Source organism: Megascapheus bottae, chromosome 14, assembly GCF_031878675.1.
Source record: "Megascapheus bottae isolate mThoBot1 chromosome 14, mThoBot2.hap1, whole genome shotgun sequence".
Classification (NCBI taxonomy): Eukaryota; Metazoa; Chordata; class Mammalia; order Rodentia; family Geomyidae; genus Megascapheus; species Megascapheus bottae.
The window spans coordinates 21,641,746-21,659,939 of NC_143522.1; the positions used below are offsets into that span (position 1 = coordinate 21,641,746).

The 18,194-nt window shown below is 35.4% G+C and overlaps 1 protein-coding gene across 5 annotated transcripts in view; it reads right to left on the minus strand.

The window, feature by feature from the left end:
• Galc (galactosylceramidase) overlaps positions 1-18,194 on the minus strand; it is a 40,767-nt gene that overhangs the window by 13,505 nt on the left and 9,068 nt on the right. For all 5 annotated transcript variants that reach the window (XM_090344663.1, XM_090344662.1, XM_090344665.1 and 2 more), the window contains 6 exons: positions 17,528-17,667; positions 14,935-14,973; positions 11,979-12,109; positions 8,357-8,512; positions 6,049-6,173; positions 2,865-2,992 (listed from right to left, as the gene is read on the minus strand). In XM_090344663.1, coding sequence (XP_090200789.1) covers positions 2,865-2,992; positions 6,049-6,173; positions 8,357-8,512; positions 11,979-12,109; positions 14,935-14,973; positions 17,528-17,667 — 719 coding nt within the window. The remainder of the gene's footprint in view (positions 1-2,864; positions 2,993-6,048; positions 6,174-8,356; positions 8,513-11,978; positions 12,110-14,934; positions 14,974-17,527; positions 17,668-18,194) is intronic.

Genomic DNA, 18,194 nt, shown 5'->3' on the forward strand with positions numbered 1-18,194 from the left:
TTCTACTGTCCACTTAATGTGTTTTACGTGACTAGACAAAGCAAATCTCAATGACATTTCAACTGATTCAAATAGCTGAACTCGAGACACTCATACTCAGAATAATTTTTGTTATAAAGACTTTCCAAGTAAAACGTATCAAATTAAGAAAAAAAAAAAAAAGCTTTAGCCAGGCACCATTTTTTTTTTGGTCCAGGGGCTTGAATTCTGGGCCTGGGTGCTGTCTCTCAGCTCTTCAGCTCAAGGTTAGTGCTCTACCATTTTGCCACTTCCGATTTTCTGGTGGTTAATTGGAGATGAGAGTCTCACAGTCTTCTGTGCCCAGGCTGGCTTTGAACCATGATCCTTAGATCGCAGCTTCCTTAGCATTTATGATTTATAGGTGTGCCTGGTGCCAGTGATATATGCCTATAATCCTACCTACTCAGGAGACTGAGATCTGGGGATTGTGGTTCAAAGGCAGCCTGATTGACATCTATAAATCAGTCCATCCAGTAACAGCAGAATGCACATCCTCTCTAGGTGTACAAGGAAAACTGACCTAGGTCATTCACATCCTTCACCAAAATACAAGGAGCATGGCCTAGTGGTAGAGTGCTTTTCTAGCATGTAGTTCAATTCGTCAGAATGACATACACAGAAAAACCCAGAAGTGCCACTGTGGCTCAAGTGGTAGAACATTACAGTGTCCAGGCCCTGAGTTCAAGCCCCAGGACAAAAAAAAAAATATTCTAGATACCCAAAGTATAACATATACTACCCAATAATTAAAATGAGAAATGGAAATAACTTAAAAAATTCTGAATCATTCTAAAAGATTCAGAAAACAAATGCTTCTATAATCTATGGACTGTAAGAAAAAAATGACAATAAAAATACTCAAACAAATAAAACTTTAAAATTTCAAAAGTATGATTTTAAAAATTAGTCTAAATATCCAATAATTTCAAGAAATTTTAAAAGCAAAGGAGATGTACACACAGACACATCATAATAAATGTTGAAAATCAAAAAAAAAGATCTTAAGAGCAAAACTAGAAATGACTTATTTTTATAATCTTATAAAGTTTTTATTTTTTTCATCTCTGAAACAATGGAAAGCAATATGTCAAAATATCAAAGGAGATAAAAAGAACCTGTCAGTCAAGAATTTTATATATAAGCTTGGCGAGATGGCTCACGCCTGTAATCTTGGCTACTCAGGAGGCTAAGGTCTGAGGATCAAGGTTCAAAACAAGCCCGGGCACTAAAGAATGTGAGACTCTTATCTCCAATTAACCACTAGAAAATGGGCAGTGGAGCTGTGGCTCAAGGGGTAGGGTGGTAGTCTTGAGCTGAAGAGCTCAGGGACAATGCCCAGGCCCAAGGTTAGAACAGTAGCCTTGAGCTAAAGAGGTCAGGGACAGTGCCCAGGCCCAGACAAAAAAAAAAAAAATCATTCAAAACTATCTTTCATAGACTGAGGGTAAAACAGCATGTTAGATACAAAAAACTGAATGTGTTGGCAATAGGTACAGCTTTCACAAACTACAAAAATTATATTAAAGACAGTAAAAATGTGATTTTATCCTTTGTTCTCAACTTATTTTGAAAGCATTTTATACAATCTGCACGTAATTGTACCACTGAACTTAAAATATACAGAAATGTAAAAATATTTGTCAGTGACAGCACAAAGGAACAGGTGGAAGACTAACTGTATTTGGAGTAGCCTGTTTTATGATACTATATGTTGCTACATATACATATATATATATATATATATATATATACACACACACACACAGTGCTATCTGATGCTATGCTATCTGACGCTATGTGATGTCTTGCTATGCAATTCTCTTTTCTATCTTACTTTGCAGCAAAAATGCCCTCATCAGATGCCTGTGAAATACTCTTAAACTTCCCAGTCCCCAAAACAATTGCCACCTGTCTAGTTCTGTGTGAGAAGCATGTGTCATAATGGGATTCAAAATACAAGGTTTTTGTTGTTTTGTTCTGTTTTTCATTTTTTTTTTTTGTGCTAGTCCTGGGGCTTGAACTCAGAGCCTGGGCACTAGCCTTTGCTCAAGGCTAACACTCTGCCATGTGAGCCACAGCACCACTTCTGGCTTTTTCTATGCTGTTGTACACCAAGGAATCGAACCCAGGGCTTTGTGCACGCTAGGCCACACTCCCAGCCCAGCAAGGTTTTTAATCAAATTATATATCTTTATAGGACCTTCTTAAATTATGATCAGGAGATGCTAATAACAGTGAAATGACACTAAAAACCTACATTACACCTTTTTGGACACTCTAGTCTCTTAATTAGAACCTGCTTTTCCCATGAGAACTTCTCAGTTAACTGAAACGCTCTTCTCAGTTCTCTGCCAAATACCAGTAATGCCTTCCTCCTCCTAATTGGAACATCATTAGTCTAGGAAAGCTGAATATCACTCCAAACTGGCACCTGTGAAACCTAATCTTCAGGCTTCCATTCAGATCCCTTGAGACTTACTATGTCCATTTCCAGCCTCTCCTTTCTCCATCCTGCTGCTTATCTCTGCCATTCCTTCTCTCTTCCTAAAACAGCTACCCAGATACCTTCCAACAGCACCACCTAAAATAGGACAATGGAAGAGCTACAGCTTCCCTGACCTTTCATATCAGGACAAGGGAAGATCCTGGAAGTTATCAACAGGTAAAACTAGTGAGTTGTGTTGTTGTTTTACTGATCCACGAGTAAAATTTTTACATGAAAGCTGGTGTCTTTCTGTATATGTGTATAGATGTGTGTGTGTTTGTATGTCCAGTTTGGTATAATACTACTCTTGCAACACCAAACAAATGAGATAATCCAATATCAACAACAAAAAAATTACCATAGTTTCAATGACGATGGTGAGGTTACCTAAGCCATCAGTCAGTGCTACATAACTTCCTCCTTCCTTTAAATGGCCAACTGTCTTCAGGTAGTACCAACCTGGTTGAGTAAACTGAGATGTATGCGCTGTAAGAAAACAGACAGAAATGCACATTAAAATGGTAATGACAGAGTTTTAAAAAAATAGCAGTTTAACTGACTGGAGTCTGATTTTGGCAAGTTATTTTCTACCTTAGAGGAAAACACCTTTCACTTTTTAAATAAATAGCCCACTTAAATGGTATAACTGCACAAAGATTATTGAAATGACTGGTAAAACTAAACGAACTTACATTAGAATACATTAGTTGGTCGTTTTTTTATCAAGAGCAAAGTTAACTCCTCTAACTACACCTCTCAATCTTTGTACATCTCCATTAACCCATCCTAACAGAACTAACAAAGAAATTAAATAAACTTAGTAATGTACTTCAAAAACTGCTTTTATGGCTTCAAATATTTTATAATATATGTATTCGCTGTCATCTCCAAACATTGTCCTTATTGTACTAAACAATACTTCACATCCCCACATCATACCAAAACTAGAAGTGCATATTGCCTAGGAAAGTGGGAACAACAATTTACACATTTAAGGCATTAGTCAAAAGAGACATGTAAGCCCAACTTAATTTCTCCTATATTCAGAAGAACAAGTCAAATAGTTTAGAATAAAATCACAATGACAAAACAAAGGTCATGATTACAATTTTTTTCTTTATTGTATTTTATTGTTGGGATGACATATAGAAAGGTTACAGTTACATTCATCAGGTAGTGTGTACATTACTTCTTGAAAATTGATACCCCTTCCCATGTTTTTCTCCCACTTTCCCTCCTACCACCCGTTATTACAAATTTCTAAGGACAGCATATCAGCTAAAAGTGAAAATCATCAAAATAAGAGTTTAAGATTTAAACTCTGATTTATAATTTTTCTCTGAAAGCATTTTACCTTTGGAGAAATCATTTTTTAAAGTACAATGAGTGGTTATGATTTTAGAAACAAAAGTAACAAATGTTAAATGTTTTTACCAAAACCTAGAAAATATTTATTAAACAATAGTTTTAAATTCAAGTTGCATTCATTATAAGTCATTAACATAATTACAGTCCTCAATGAAAAAATGGGACCCTGCCATTCATCATCTATATGACATCGATTTTCTTTGTGACTAATGAATGGCACTATAATGTTGTATTTTTGTATTTCAATAGAAATGTCTGGATCTGAGCCAGGTGCTAGTGACTTACATCTGTAATTCTAGCTACCAAGGAGGCTGAGACCTGATGATCATGAGTTGAAACCAGTCTAGGCAGGAAAGTCTATGAGACTCTGCTCTCTACTAAATGACAAAAAAAAAATAAAAATAAAAATAAAGAAGCAGACAATGGAGCTGTGGCTCAAGTGGTAGAGCAGTAGCCTTGATCACAAAAGCTCACAGTCAACACTTACACCCCAGGACTGGCAAAAAGGAAAAGGAAAGAAAAGGGAAAGGAAAAGGGAAAGGGGAGGGAAGGGAAGGGAGGGAAAGGGAAGGGGAAAAGGGGAAAAGGGGAAAAGGGGAAAAGGGAAAGGAGAGGGGAGGAGAGGAGAGGGGAGGGGAGGGGAGGGGAGGGGAGGGAGGGAGGCAGGCAGGCAGGCAGGCAGGCAGGCAGGCAGGCAGGCAGATGAAGAAAAGTAGAAAGGAAAGAGAGAAAGAGAGAGAGAGAGAGAGAGAGAGAGAGAGAGAAAGAAGGAAGGAAAGAAAGATAATAGCTGGATCTATAGGCCTTTCTTTGAACTATGTAAGCTATGTTTTTTCTAAAAAAAAAAATTTAACTGATTCTCTCTTCACTGCAGAAAACAGCTTATCTCCATTTATAATTTATCTCAAATTCTTTTAGTCACAAGAGTTTGTGTTGATTTTTCCTCTGAACTGGTTCTAACATTTTCTTCACACATAAAATCTTCAGCATGTGATCTTTTCTTATTTATATACCAGACATGACTGTGTCTTTTTCTGAAAATTACCTTTTAATAACACCAGTATATTTGGGGAATAGTCATGATATTTTACTTACTCAATTAACAATTCAATAAATATAACAGCTGTTACTTAGTATTTGTTATTTATGCATCTAAAATTTTCTTAGCACAATGATCAAAAAACTGAGTTGCTCTAAAAGAACAGTGTCTTTACAATTAATTTTTAATTTAGATACTATGAACTGAAGTGAATCTATCAATACCTCACTTTATTAGCAATTGTAACTGTATATTCTAAGTGATTGTCTCCATCACTAACATTCCTTCTTCTGCTGCTTCTTTCCATTCTTTCTCTCCCAGTCATTTCTAAAGTTCTGGTCTATGAATAATCAAATATAGAATACAGAAAGTAGTATAATTTCTTTAAGTCTGGCTTACTTCACTTAATATGATTTTTTCTAAGTCTTTCCATTTCCTTACAAATGAGGCAATGTCATTCTAACAGCAGCATAGAATTCCATTGTGTATAAATACCACATCTTGTTGATCCACTCGTCAAAGGAACATAGGCTCAATGGTTTTCCTCATTTGTCATAATCAGTAGAAACCTTGGGCAGAGATTTACAATAGAACAAAACCTAGATACATAAGGCCATATGGGATAACACTAAATTAAAGGACCTCCAGGATATAGAAACAAAAACCATATAATAAGTGATTGTTGTCCTTAATGTACTATGTTATCTCTCATGTCTTTTGCTGTCCCTTGGTTATCTCATATTGTTACAGTATTTCACCTTGTTATCTGATATATTGTATATATGCATATTTGGTTATTTGAAATAGGACAGGGAAGGGGGGAAAACAAGATGAGGGGCGGGGGTAGGGAGAGGGAAATGGGGACCAAGACATGAGAAAGGGTATTAATGTTTGTGAAGTAATGCACCTTCTGTCTGGTGAATATAATGTAACCCTTCTATTAATTACAATAAAAAATATATGGGAAAAAGAGTAATATAATTTCTCAAAATAATCTTATTAAAACACCGACCAATTACCCTAAAAGTGAAACACACAAAACATGGACAGATACATGGAGTGTGTAGCATCTCCTGTAGATGTTTGCTGTTTACCTCTTAGAGGGGGTTAGGGAGAGATAGAATTTGAACCATACCTGACACCCAAATGGGAGATTCCACTACATAGTGCCCACTCCACGGCTCCTGGGCGGTCATCAGTCCACATCGTCCATAAGGCAACTCTTCATAGTAACTAGCCACCAAATTCCAAGCAATTGTTCTAAAACATTTGTTTGATTAAAAAAAAAAACAGTATGTGATAAAAGCCTGGAGTAAAGAATCATTATTGCAATTATTATGTAAATGAACATGAAATGACTACCCAAAACAAGAAAACAGAAGTTCCCTAAGTTTACTCACACTTTGAAAACTGCAATGCTACACATAAACATTTTAATGATGAATCACATGATTTTAAAAAATACAACATAGTTCAAATTTTAATGATGAATCACATGATTTTAAAAAATACAACATAGTTCAAACCTCACAACAGACAAAAAATACAAATGCATATGAAATGTACAAATTCATAGCCAATGATAAATCATTCCCGATTAGTGTAATACATTTGAGTCAAATGTAAATGAAAGCTGTCTATACCTGCTTTGCTTTCAACAGTCAGCCATTTTATGACATAGTTGTTTATGAACTTGCTATTCCAAAAGCTTTACAATGGAGAACTTTAAAGTATCAGACTGTCTGGCTACCATTTAACCTTTCTAGACCTCATTATCCTCATCTATAATATGAGGGTAGTGTGTGGTCTTTGGTCACAAGTTGGTTGAGAGTATTAAAGCATGGATCGAGGTCTGAGCTTTACTACTGATAACATTTATTTCAGCTACAAGCATTAGTTGCATCTACTTGCATGTCTGCTTCATGGCTTACTCTTTCAGTTAGTTGTTTAGTCCTTAAAGTCCACAGCAGATATTGAACCCTAAGACTATGACTTGGAAAAGACAAACACAAAAGGGGAAGTTTTTGTACCAGGTTGAGTTCCTCACATCTAAATTAATAGCAGTAGTAATAATAATAATATAATAACAGTTCACAGAATTTTATTTTTCTGATCAAGCTGGCACCTATCACAAAATGTCAGACTGCTCTACTTAGGCAATAAAAGCTTTCTAATTATCTCAACACAAATAAACAGAATTAAACAGAAATAATATTCCCAACTTTCAAAAATCTCACTATCAGTGAACATTACATGATTTTTCTCATCGTTTGCCTGAGTATTCTCTGATGAGTGATGAAACTATCAATCACATAAATGTTCTGGACGGCATTTTGTAAAAGATATACAAAAGCCTTTGAGCTCTATTACCTCTCATCTAGACATTTCATATCTAAGAATACACCCTAAGAAAATATTTATAGATATGCACAAATATATTTATACATGGCTGATCAGTTCAGTTTGTATAAAGCTATGGATTACTGTGGCTTGTATTTTTCTAGGAAGAGAAAAATATTCAATGAGGCATAATGCATTCTCAACACTGGTTTCCCAAACCTGTGCAGAATTAAAATCACCTGGACTAGATAAACAATGACCAATGAGGCATAATGCATTCTCAACACTGGTTTCCCAAACCTGTGCAGAATTAAAATCACCTGGACTAGATAAACAATGACCCAAGATCCCTCCTGGTAGATTCCAATTCAGTAAAGCCTTAGCAACAACCTAGCAACCAGTGTAACAATGAGCCCAAGGGCTTCTTCAGACACGGTATGTTTGGATTCATAACACTAATCCCAGCTGTTTTAGGAAGTGGAGATCAGGAGGGTTACAATTTGAGGCCAGCCCAGGGAAAAAGTTTGTGAGAGTTCATGTCAACCAACAATATCCTAGTACAAGCCTACTATTTCAGCAACACAGAAAGCATAAATAGGAAATCCATAGTCCAGCCAGACCAGCATACTACATTAGACATTACTCAGGAATTAACAAAAGCAGAAGAGGCAAGGTGGGACTCAAGAAGTAGAATGTGCTGGAAAGCCCAAAGGCCTAAGTTCAAACCCCCATATTGACAACGTATTTTTTAATGTCTATATGCATAAAAATTACAGCATAGTCATATAAAAATATCTTTATATTTGGGAAACACAGACAAAAGTATGTAGGCGTACAGTGACAAAACATAAAGCAATTTATACAAATTATAAATTTTACTATTCATAACTATGCCTCAATAAACACAGCTTTTCTTAACATAAGCTATATTTGAATATAGGAAAATTAGATCAGATTAGATTTAAATTAAGTGTAAATGAAGCCAATAAAGCAAATAATGATTTAAGACAATCAAGTAGAGCTATGAGAATACAAGAGTCCATGGTAGCATTTTCTTTTTAAATTTTTTATACTAAAATTCATAAAAGGTTTTAATAACTTACGAAGTCATATAGCCATTAATATAATTCTGATTTAATATTCGAGCCCAACAGCCTGCGCCCACATCACTGTTCAATGTACTAAAATCTTCAGAAGACCACAGTTTCTTCCCAGTCAACTTGGCATTTTGCACTGTATGAGTCCCAGGATAATGAGCCCTAGGAAAGAAAATGTAACCGTAAGTCAATAATGGTCAGGATAAGACAGTTACATGAATATGTGTTCATTGAATTAGGATGCAAGTGTTCTCCACAGTTCTCTACTTTAAAACAATTGAGCAGCTTCTAAATAGATGAAAAGGAGAATGTCAGCATTTGCTGCCTACTTTCAATACCCATGATATGACAACAAAGAAAACAAAAAGGGGTAACATTACAGTCACACACAGACTCTACCAGATTCAATCACACAGATGAGAACATTCTTGAAGTCATAAATAGATAAAAGCATATTGACTGATGGAAGAAGAGGCCAGAGCTTCGAATACTGTCGGAGATAGCAGGGTAGTTAGGATATGGACTTCCCAGGGGAAGCACTAGAGGGCTTGGAACAGGAGTAGGGAATAAGAAAAGAGGCGGCCCAAACTAAGACACAAACATCTACTATATGAAGAAACACTTTGTCCATATTTTTACCCCTAGGAGACAGAAATTTAGCACTTACTCCCAGGCAAAATAATAGTAATAATAGATCTAAAAAAAAAAGCAACAAAAATATAAATGATTCTCTCATATGAAAAAGAGTAAAGTTCAATGGAAAAATTCAGTTACTATCTCAAAGTACTAATGGTTCTCAATCTGCCCCTGTAAAGGATATTTTGTAAAAATCAGAGAACTTTTTTCAAATGTCCCACCTAGAGAAAGAAAATTTGATAACAATATCTAAGAATTAGAGGCAAAAAAAATGCTATTATACGTCCTACAATACACTAGAAAAGACCACTGAAACAAAGATTTATCAGGGAAAATACTCAGAGTACAGGAGTTGAGCACCAGTTGACTACAGTGGTAAAGCACCAGTCTTGAGTGAAAAGCTAAGGGACAGGGAACCTATGCCCTGAGTTCAAGCTCCAGTACACACACACACACACACACACACAAAATCTTAGAAAGTATGCACTATCATGTTACCAACGATCAACAAATGTTCAGACTGTGAGTCAATTCTGAGTAAATTCTATCTGTATCTTCACAGTTTTCTACATTGTCCAACTTTTCTGTAATAAGAATGTATTACTTGTGTAATTTGAAAAATATTCTACTACAATTATAGGAGGAACATCCCTGAACTCAGAAAATGAAGAAACGTAACTATGGTCAAAGTCTAAGAAAGCAATTCAGCGAAGGGTACAATCAGTAGTTGGATACTAGAGATAAGTAGTTCCAGATATTGCCAAATATCCCCTGAAAGAGAAAATTACCACCAGCTGAAAACAACTCATTATAAATCAACAAATACAGCTACACATTCAGGTAACTCAATCTCTCAACTCAAAAATAAGTCTTCCTAAAAGAAAAAGACAAAAAATAAAGCAAATCTTTATTCGTAAGCTTGAGATAAAGAAACCTTTATTCTTTATCCTTAAGCAAGAATAAAGAAAGCAAATCTAACAGAAAAGGATTTTGCACTACTAGAAGCATAAATCGCTCAGGAGCAAGACATTATCGCAACATAAAGAACACAAATATCAGTTATATCAAAAAATACAATATATTTAGTTCACTCATTAAAATATCAAGGTTTTCAGAATAGGTGTAAAGAACAACAGTACAAAAATTACAAATCACAAAACAAAAAAAAAACAAAATAATAGCATTCTACAAGATTCTAAAACCTAATTAACTTGAAAGGCAAAAAACAAAACTTTATACAAAACATAGGTAGTCAGGACTTTCTTCATTTCATACCATGTAGTTGAGAAGACTTAAATAAGACAAGAGAATATTTTCTATTGATAAGTTACAAATTATAGTATTCGAATCTGTGTACCAATTAACAAAGTGGTATCTATTATATAGCCGAGACTTCCTAAGACTGAAAGAACAAAAGCCCATCAAGAGTAGAAAACAAACATCCTTGGTAACTCCAGGTAGCTAAAATAGACATTGTCATTTAGATATGATTTGTGGTGGATAAAAAAGTCCTTATATTTACAGGGGCATGGTAAAATTTTTAAAGAAGTAGTAACATTTGGGGGTTGGGGTTTATTTGAAAATAATGTAGGGAGGAAGTAAAAAGAAATAGATATTTGGAAAAGAATTGGCCATAGCTTCTTTGTTTTTGAGAATGAGTGATAGGAACTTAGCTACTTATTGTATTAGTCACTTGCTTTTACGTACATTCAAAATTGTTAGGCAGGGCTAAAGGACTTGCCTAGCATGTATGTGGTTCCTAGGTTTGATCCCTAGCACTGAAAACAAGGAAGGGAGGGAAGAAAGGAGAGGGGGGATAAAAAAGGGAAAGAGAAAGGAAAGAGAGAAAGGGAAAGGGAAAGGGAAGAAAAGCTGAAGAAGAGTTAACATGAACAAAAAAAAATCTACATTTAAAAAAACAGGACTGGGAATATAGTCTAGTGGTAGAGGGCTTGCCTAGCATGTATGAAGACGTGGGTTCAATTCCTCGGTACCACATACAAAGAAAAAGCCAAGAAATGGTGTTGTGGGTCAAGTAGTAAAAAGAGTGCTAGCCTTGAGAAAGCCCAAGGACAGTGCCCAGGTCCTGAGTTCAAGCTCCAGGACTGGTTTAAAAAAAAAAAGACATCAAATACAGTCACAGATAAAGAAAGCAATTCTACAAATATATATATACATATATATATTCTGTTTTTAAAAACCTATAAATTGTTTCATGATAGGTAAAATACAAATTTACCTTTTTAAAAATATTGTAGCACCTTAAAAAGATCAGAGCCAAGAGGACTGAAAAGTAGAAGTGGAATAAAGAATGGGATCATAGCCAGCACTGGTGGCTCACACCTGTAATCCTAGCTACTCAGGAGGCTGAGATCTGAGGATCGTGGTTCAATGCCAGTCTGTGCACAAAAGTCTGTGAGACTCTTATCTCCAATTAACCACCTGAAAACCAGCACAGTAGCACTGTGTCTCCAGTGGTAGAATGCTAGACTTAAGATGAAGAGCTCAGAGACAGCACCTAGGCCCAGAGTTCAAGCCCCACCACCAACAATAGCAAAAGAAGGAGGAGGAGCAGAAGGAGGAGGAAGAGGAGGAGGAGGAGGAGGAGGAGGAGGAGGAGGAGGAGGAGGAGGAGGAGGATCAGAACTACATTACTAAGGATTTATGATAGTCAGTCAGCACACATGCCAAACCTCCCAGCTGCAGGAAACCTAAGAAACGAACTTCACAACATTGCTTTCCTAACTTAAAATTAAATACTATCCCTTAATCAAAATAAGGCCATTTTATTACTCCAAATATCAGTATTTTTTAAAGTACATATGACTGTTACAGAAAGATCCCCAAATACCTAAACCTCAAAGAGAATGGAATAAGTATAAGCTATACACACTTCCCTTAAGTAAACAATTACCTTGCAAGAATATAATCAAATTGGGAGGGAGAAAATCAGTCACACCTACAGCAATCAACCATGGAAAGTAGGCCTTACCCTATTACATCAATCACCTTCAAGAGTTCAGGGTCAAACAGCATGGAAGAAGAAATAGGCTCCCAAAGATTATCACTTGCTATGATTTTCACTTGCTGGAAACCCTGGTAGTTCAGCATCCTTCTTAATACCTTTTGAGAGAGATCAGAGAAAAGGTTTGTAGCTATTGAATTATAACAAAAATAGACAAAAGAAGTAGCTTCAAAAAGCCAGCCAGATCCAAAGAAATAAAGGCTTTGGGGTTTCCCTCACTTGTAATAAGTAGGACTCTCCTAGCAGAGGGATCATAATAGCTCAAAAGCTATGTATATATGGACATATAGGATGAGGCTAAGCAAAATGAACTCCAGGATAGGGAAACAATAGGTTTATTTTTGTGATTGTTATTCTTAATGTACTATGTGAAGTTATTTGTTTTCCCCTTATAGTTTATCTCATGTTGTTATTGTATCTGACGTTGGTACCTGGTATATTATATATCCGTTTATTTGTTTATTTGAAATAGGGAAGGGAAGGGAAAAACAAGATGATTAGGTGGGGAGAGGGAAAGTGGGAGAAAAACATGGGAAGGGGTATCAGTGTTCAAGAAGTAATGTACCCACCACCTGACTAATGTAACTGTAACCCCTCTGTTACCCCAATAATAAAATACAATAGGAAAAAAAGAAGAGACACACACACACAAAAAGAAGTAGCTTCAAAAGCTCAAGATGACCTATCAGTATTGTTTTTCAACTGAAATGTGTTCATGGGAAAAAGAAGTTTTAGGGTGATTTCCCTTCTGACTTTAAAAGTATGTTTAACCACAAAAATCAGGGTATAGAAATGGAGCAACATAAGTAAAAATAATCAAATGGTAGTAAGCCCAGATGTAATCACTATTATTTTGATATGCTTCCAGGAATTTCCTATGCAGACCTAAAAATAAAATTGGGCTACTAGTCACACAATTTGGTAAAATACTTTAGCCTATCATTTTATTTAAGTATTTCTCAAGATCCTAAAGTACTTAATAATTTATATAATAACAATGCTATAATTATTAATCTCTTAGACTATACCAATATAAAGAAATATTCCATTCTTCCTATCAAGACTTTCATGGTTATGAATACAACCAGAAAACAAAATCTACCTAAAGTACCATTTATCCACAAAAATTAAAAGAAGCTGAATTCTAACAGGACATAAGTGAACAAAGCACACAGAGAGCACCTTCATAGATACTGAGTACTCTCATCAGCCCCACAAGGGCTCTAAAAGAAGCATAAAACAGGGTCTGATAACAAACACATATTAGAACACCAAATTTTTTAGGCAACAGGTTTATGCCTCTAATCCTTGCTACCCAAGAGGCTGAAATCTGAGAATGACAGTGAAGCCAGCCAGGGTAGACAAATCCATGAGACTCTTTTCTCCAATTAACCAATAAAAGAGCTAGAACTAGAGGCATGGCTCAAGTAGGAAAGCCCCAGCAATATGCAAAAGGAACTTGTGAGAGATGAAGCTCACTGTGTATCTGCTCATAGACAGCCTGAGTCTGTATTTACTCTAAGGAACTGCTTGGTAGTAAATTGTTCCCAGGAGTCCCTTGGACTCAAATGGCCTTGTTTGAAAGATAAATTTGGCTTGTCACTCTAATTCTCACATTTTCTAAATATGCAATTACAAGTCAGTTTTCAGAAACTATTACAAAATATGTTATTTGTCTTATAGAAAAGTTCGTTAGGGGGCTGGGAGTTTGGCCTAGTGGTTAAAGTGCTTGCCTAGCATGCACGAAGACTCGGGTTCAATTCCTTGGTACCACATACATAGACAAAAGCCGGAAATGGTGCTGAGGTTCAAGTGGTAGAGTGCTAGCCTTGAGAAAGTCCAAGGACAGGGCTCAGGCCCTGAGCTCAAGCCCAGGACTGGCAAAAAAAAAAAAAAAGAAAGAAAAGTTCGTTAGTTGGAAATTTCCCAAGTTCAGAAAAAGGAGAACTTGTAAAACTCTTTATTTTTTGCTTATTATTATTTTGCTTATTTGATGAATACTGCTGAGTATCTGCCACTGTGTGTCAGCCAGTTTCAAACACTGTGTGAGTTTATAACAGAGTGATTTATTTGTATCCATTCAGTAAGAAGAGCTGAGAAAGTATAACTTGGTCAAGTTTTTACTTGTAACCACAGCTATCTCTAGATTTTCTAGTTCTTCTAGATTAAAAAAAAATCCTACACTGCATATTTCTACACAGTCTATTACAACATTTTAAAATGTACAAATTACAAGCTTTAATTTATAAATAAGAGTTCATTCTAAACTGACAGTTTTATATCTACCATTAATCTAAAAATGTTATCTGATATATTGAATTTATTTGTATTTGGTTATTTGAAATTTGATAGGGAAGGGGGGAAAACCAAGACGGGGAGGGGGTGGGGGAGAGGGTAAAGGGAAACAAGACATGTGAAAGGCTATCAATCTATGTGAATTAATGCACCTTCTATATGGCAAATATCATGTAACCCTTTTGTTAATTACAATAAAAATATTTAAAAAATAATAAATAAATAAAAATATTTATTTCTTCCATGCTAAGTATACACTCCACCCAGATCTACAACCCTCAACCCTAATAAGCTAATGAATTTTATTTTATTTTTTTCATATGTTTTTATTGTAATTAATAGAAGGGTTTCATGATATTTGCCAGATGGGAGGTGCATTAATTCACATACATTGATACTTTAAAATAGGGAAACTCAAACTCTTAAGATAGCAGAAATTCATAGACCATGGAGGATTACATGTGCTTTAATTTTAAGATTTTACTGCAATTTTATATCACAACTACAAAAATAACACATGTTCTATTTAAGAAATGTTTCTATTAATTTCTTATTAATTTCCTTGTAGAGAAGCATGAAGAATTATTCACAAATAACAAAGTATTTAAGATAATAACATTGTACAAACCTTGATATAATTGACATCAAATGACCTTTCATTCCAAATCTATAAAACAAAGAGTCAGAAAGTTTAAATTCAAAGTTAATACATTTGTCTTCTTACTCCACTTTTTTTTTTTTTTTGGTCAGTCATGGGACTTGAACTTGGGGCCGGGCATTGTCTCTGAGCTCTTCAGCTCAAGGGTACTGCCCTACCCCTTGAGCCACAGTGCCACTTCCAGTTTAGTTTTCTGGTGGTTAATTAGAGATAGGAGTCTCACAGAATTTAGTGCCCAGGCTGGCTTTGAACTGTGATCCTCAAATCTCAGCCTTCTGAGTAGCTAGGATTACAGGCGTGAGCCACCTCACCTGGCTCCACTTCCTATTTTATCTAATAAGCCATTTTCCTACCTTACAAAAAATGATTTCATAGAATTTACAGATACATTTAAGACAGTATTATCTTTCTAAACTATTATTCTTTAAAAATACTTAAAATAGTTTGTGGATATTTCCCAAACACTAAGGATTTCCAAGAACGAAATACACATTTATTCAAAAAAGGTTGGCAGGTTTTGTTTTTCTGCAGTAGGACTACTAGACACTGGAGAACTATATATATATATATATATATATATATATATATATATATATATAGAGAGAGAGAGAGAGAGAGAGAGAGAGAGAGAGAGAGAGAGAGAGAGGGAGAGAGATTGTTGTAACAATTCCAACCTCATTTCTTAAAGGTATGCTTAAAAGCTGAATATTAGTAAGGATACTATATAGAAGAAAACAATTTTTAAGGACACCAAATCTCAAATACGTGGTAGAATATACAAAGAAAACTCTTCATGAAATAGGAAGAAAAAACATAAATACACCAAATCTAGTGCTTTAGAATTAAAAGAGAACTTCTGTGAGGACAGTTTTTGTAGTCAAGACAATGATTAGCAACAGATAAGCCTAGAGTCTAGTTGCTACCTTGAGTTTCATATCAAAGAATTCCTTCTCTACAAAAATTAAAAGCTGAATTCTAACAGGAAATAAGTCAACAAAGCACACACAGCAACTTCGTAGGTACTGAGTACTAGTCCCCATGAGGACTCTAAAAGAACATAAAACAGGGTCTAGTAACAAATACATAGCAGAACACCAAAACTTCTTGATATGATTCACCCATTGTTTACCAATAACATTTTTTTTTTGCCAGTCGTGGGCTTGATCTCAGGGCCTGACCACTGTCCTTGGACTTTCTCAAGGCTAGAGCTCTACCACTTGAGCCTCAGCACCATTTCTGGCTTTTTTTCTATGTATGTGGTACCGAGGATTCGAACCCAGGTCTTCGTGCATGCTAGGCAAGCACTCTACCACTAGGCCAAACTCCCGGCCCCACCAATAACATTTTCTAAATATATAACGTGATAGAAAACTAGTAGATGTAATCCTATATTGTCTTACTACAAGTTTAACATGTTATAACATTTAAGAGAATTCTCAGTGTAATTTTCAATTATTTGAAAAAGCAGAACAAAATCAAGTACGTTTGCACTGCTGACTTCTTACAGTGCTGTGTTCAGCCTCCTATCCTGTATCTTCTTGTAATGGTTGAATGCATCTGTTTTGTGTCTATAACTCTCACTAAACGCAAGGATTTAATTTGTTATGCCGAGAATATTATAGTTATGCAACACCAGTAGGTACTCATCAATAAGTACTTGCTGATAATCTAAGTCATGACTGCATAAAATTTCAGTGTTGATAGAGATTCAATAAGTGTGGGGCTCTGTAGGGTGCAATGAGATATACCTCCATCCTGCCAACAGACCAGCTCTGTAAAGACACATAATATTATATTCAAGTCATTAAGAAGTGTCAAGTGACACTTTAGGACAGAGCAGGTAAATTTCAGAAAGCCAGCAGAATCTAATCCACTGATAGGTAGCAACTAGCCTGAGAGTTTATAACCGTCTTAAAAGATCCTTAATATTGCTTTCTGACCTACAAATCCCAAAATATGTGTTCTTTTAAGAGGAAATATACCAACCTATGCTGAAGATACTAAGAGAAGACAATATCATAAAACTACATAAGAAACTCAACAGAAAAAAACTAAAGAAACTAAAAAAGGCCGGGAGTTTGGCCTAGTGGTTAAAGTGCTTGCCTAGCATGCATGAAGACCCGGGTTCGATTCCTTGGTACCACATACATAGAAAAAGCTGGAAGTGGTGTTGAGGCTCAAGTGATAGAGCTCTAGCCTTGAGAAAGTCCAAGGACAAGGCTCAGGCCCTGAGCTCAAGCCCAGGACTGGCAAAAAAAAAAAGAAACTAAAAAAATTTTTGAAGAACTTGAGTTAGGCTGGCATTAAAAAAATTAAAAACCAGTTCAGAACACATACACTCCATACAGTTTGTCTTTTTAAAGTGGAAAATAATTTAGATGGGCAGAGAATAATCAAAGGTCACATGCAGTTAATGTGTGCTATTATCCAACACTAGGTAAAACTAATTAGTCACATGACACAAAATGTTCAACCAACAAAATGCCACAGAATCAAATTACTCTTAAAAATTACTTTTAGATAAATGTCTAAAAATGAATTGTATTTTAAATACATTACTGACTCCAATATAGTCAATGTCCAAATTATGATAATGCTTGGCACCCACAATCCAGCTCACGATATAGTAGGCAGTCAGTTGAATATTATTGTAAGGCCAGTTTAAGCCTTTGCCCAGCCATCCAGGGAATGACCATGGTAACCCTGTACACAGAGGAAAGAGGTAAGAAAGTAAGAGAAATGCTGGCATGTCTGAAATAAACAAACTAACAAAACACTCAGTGAGGCCAAAGACCAAAACACACACAACTTTAAGTTCCTATTGATCCCTAGAGTCAAATTACAAATATTCCTTCAAAAAGATGAAATAAAAATAAATCATTCTCTCAAAGACATGTACTAATGGGAAAATAGTACATATTTGGCTTAACATTTCTACTGTCTGTAGAGATGTTGAACATTAAATTCCTGTCCTGAGAGGCTTAGGCTAAACAAGTGTAAGTTCAAATTTCAAACAATTTCTCATTCACAAGTACATCCCATAATTTCAGGCTACTAAGAATGCCAACAGGTTGAACAATCAAATTTGACACACCTAAACTTGTCTTGATATCAATATAAATGCTAATGACTCAACAGGAAAATATATTATCATTTAAATGACATTATGTCAAATAAATGTATATTTTTCAAATGACTGATACTCATAATTCTAAAGCACAAATCAATTA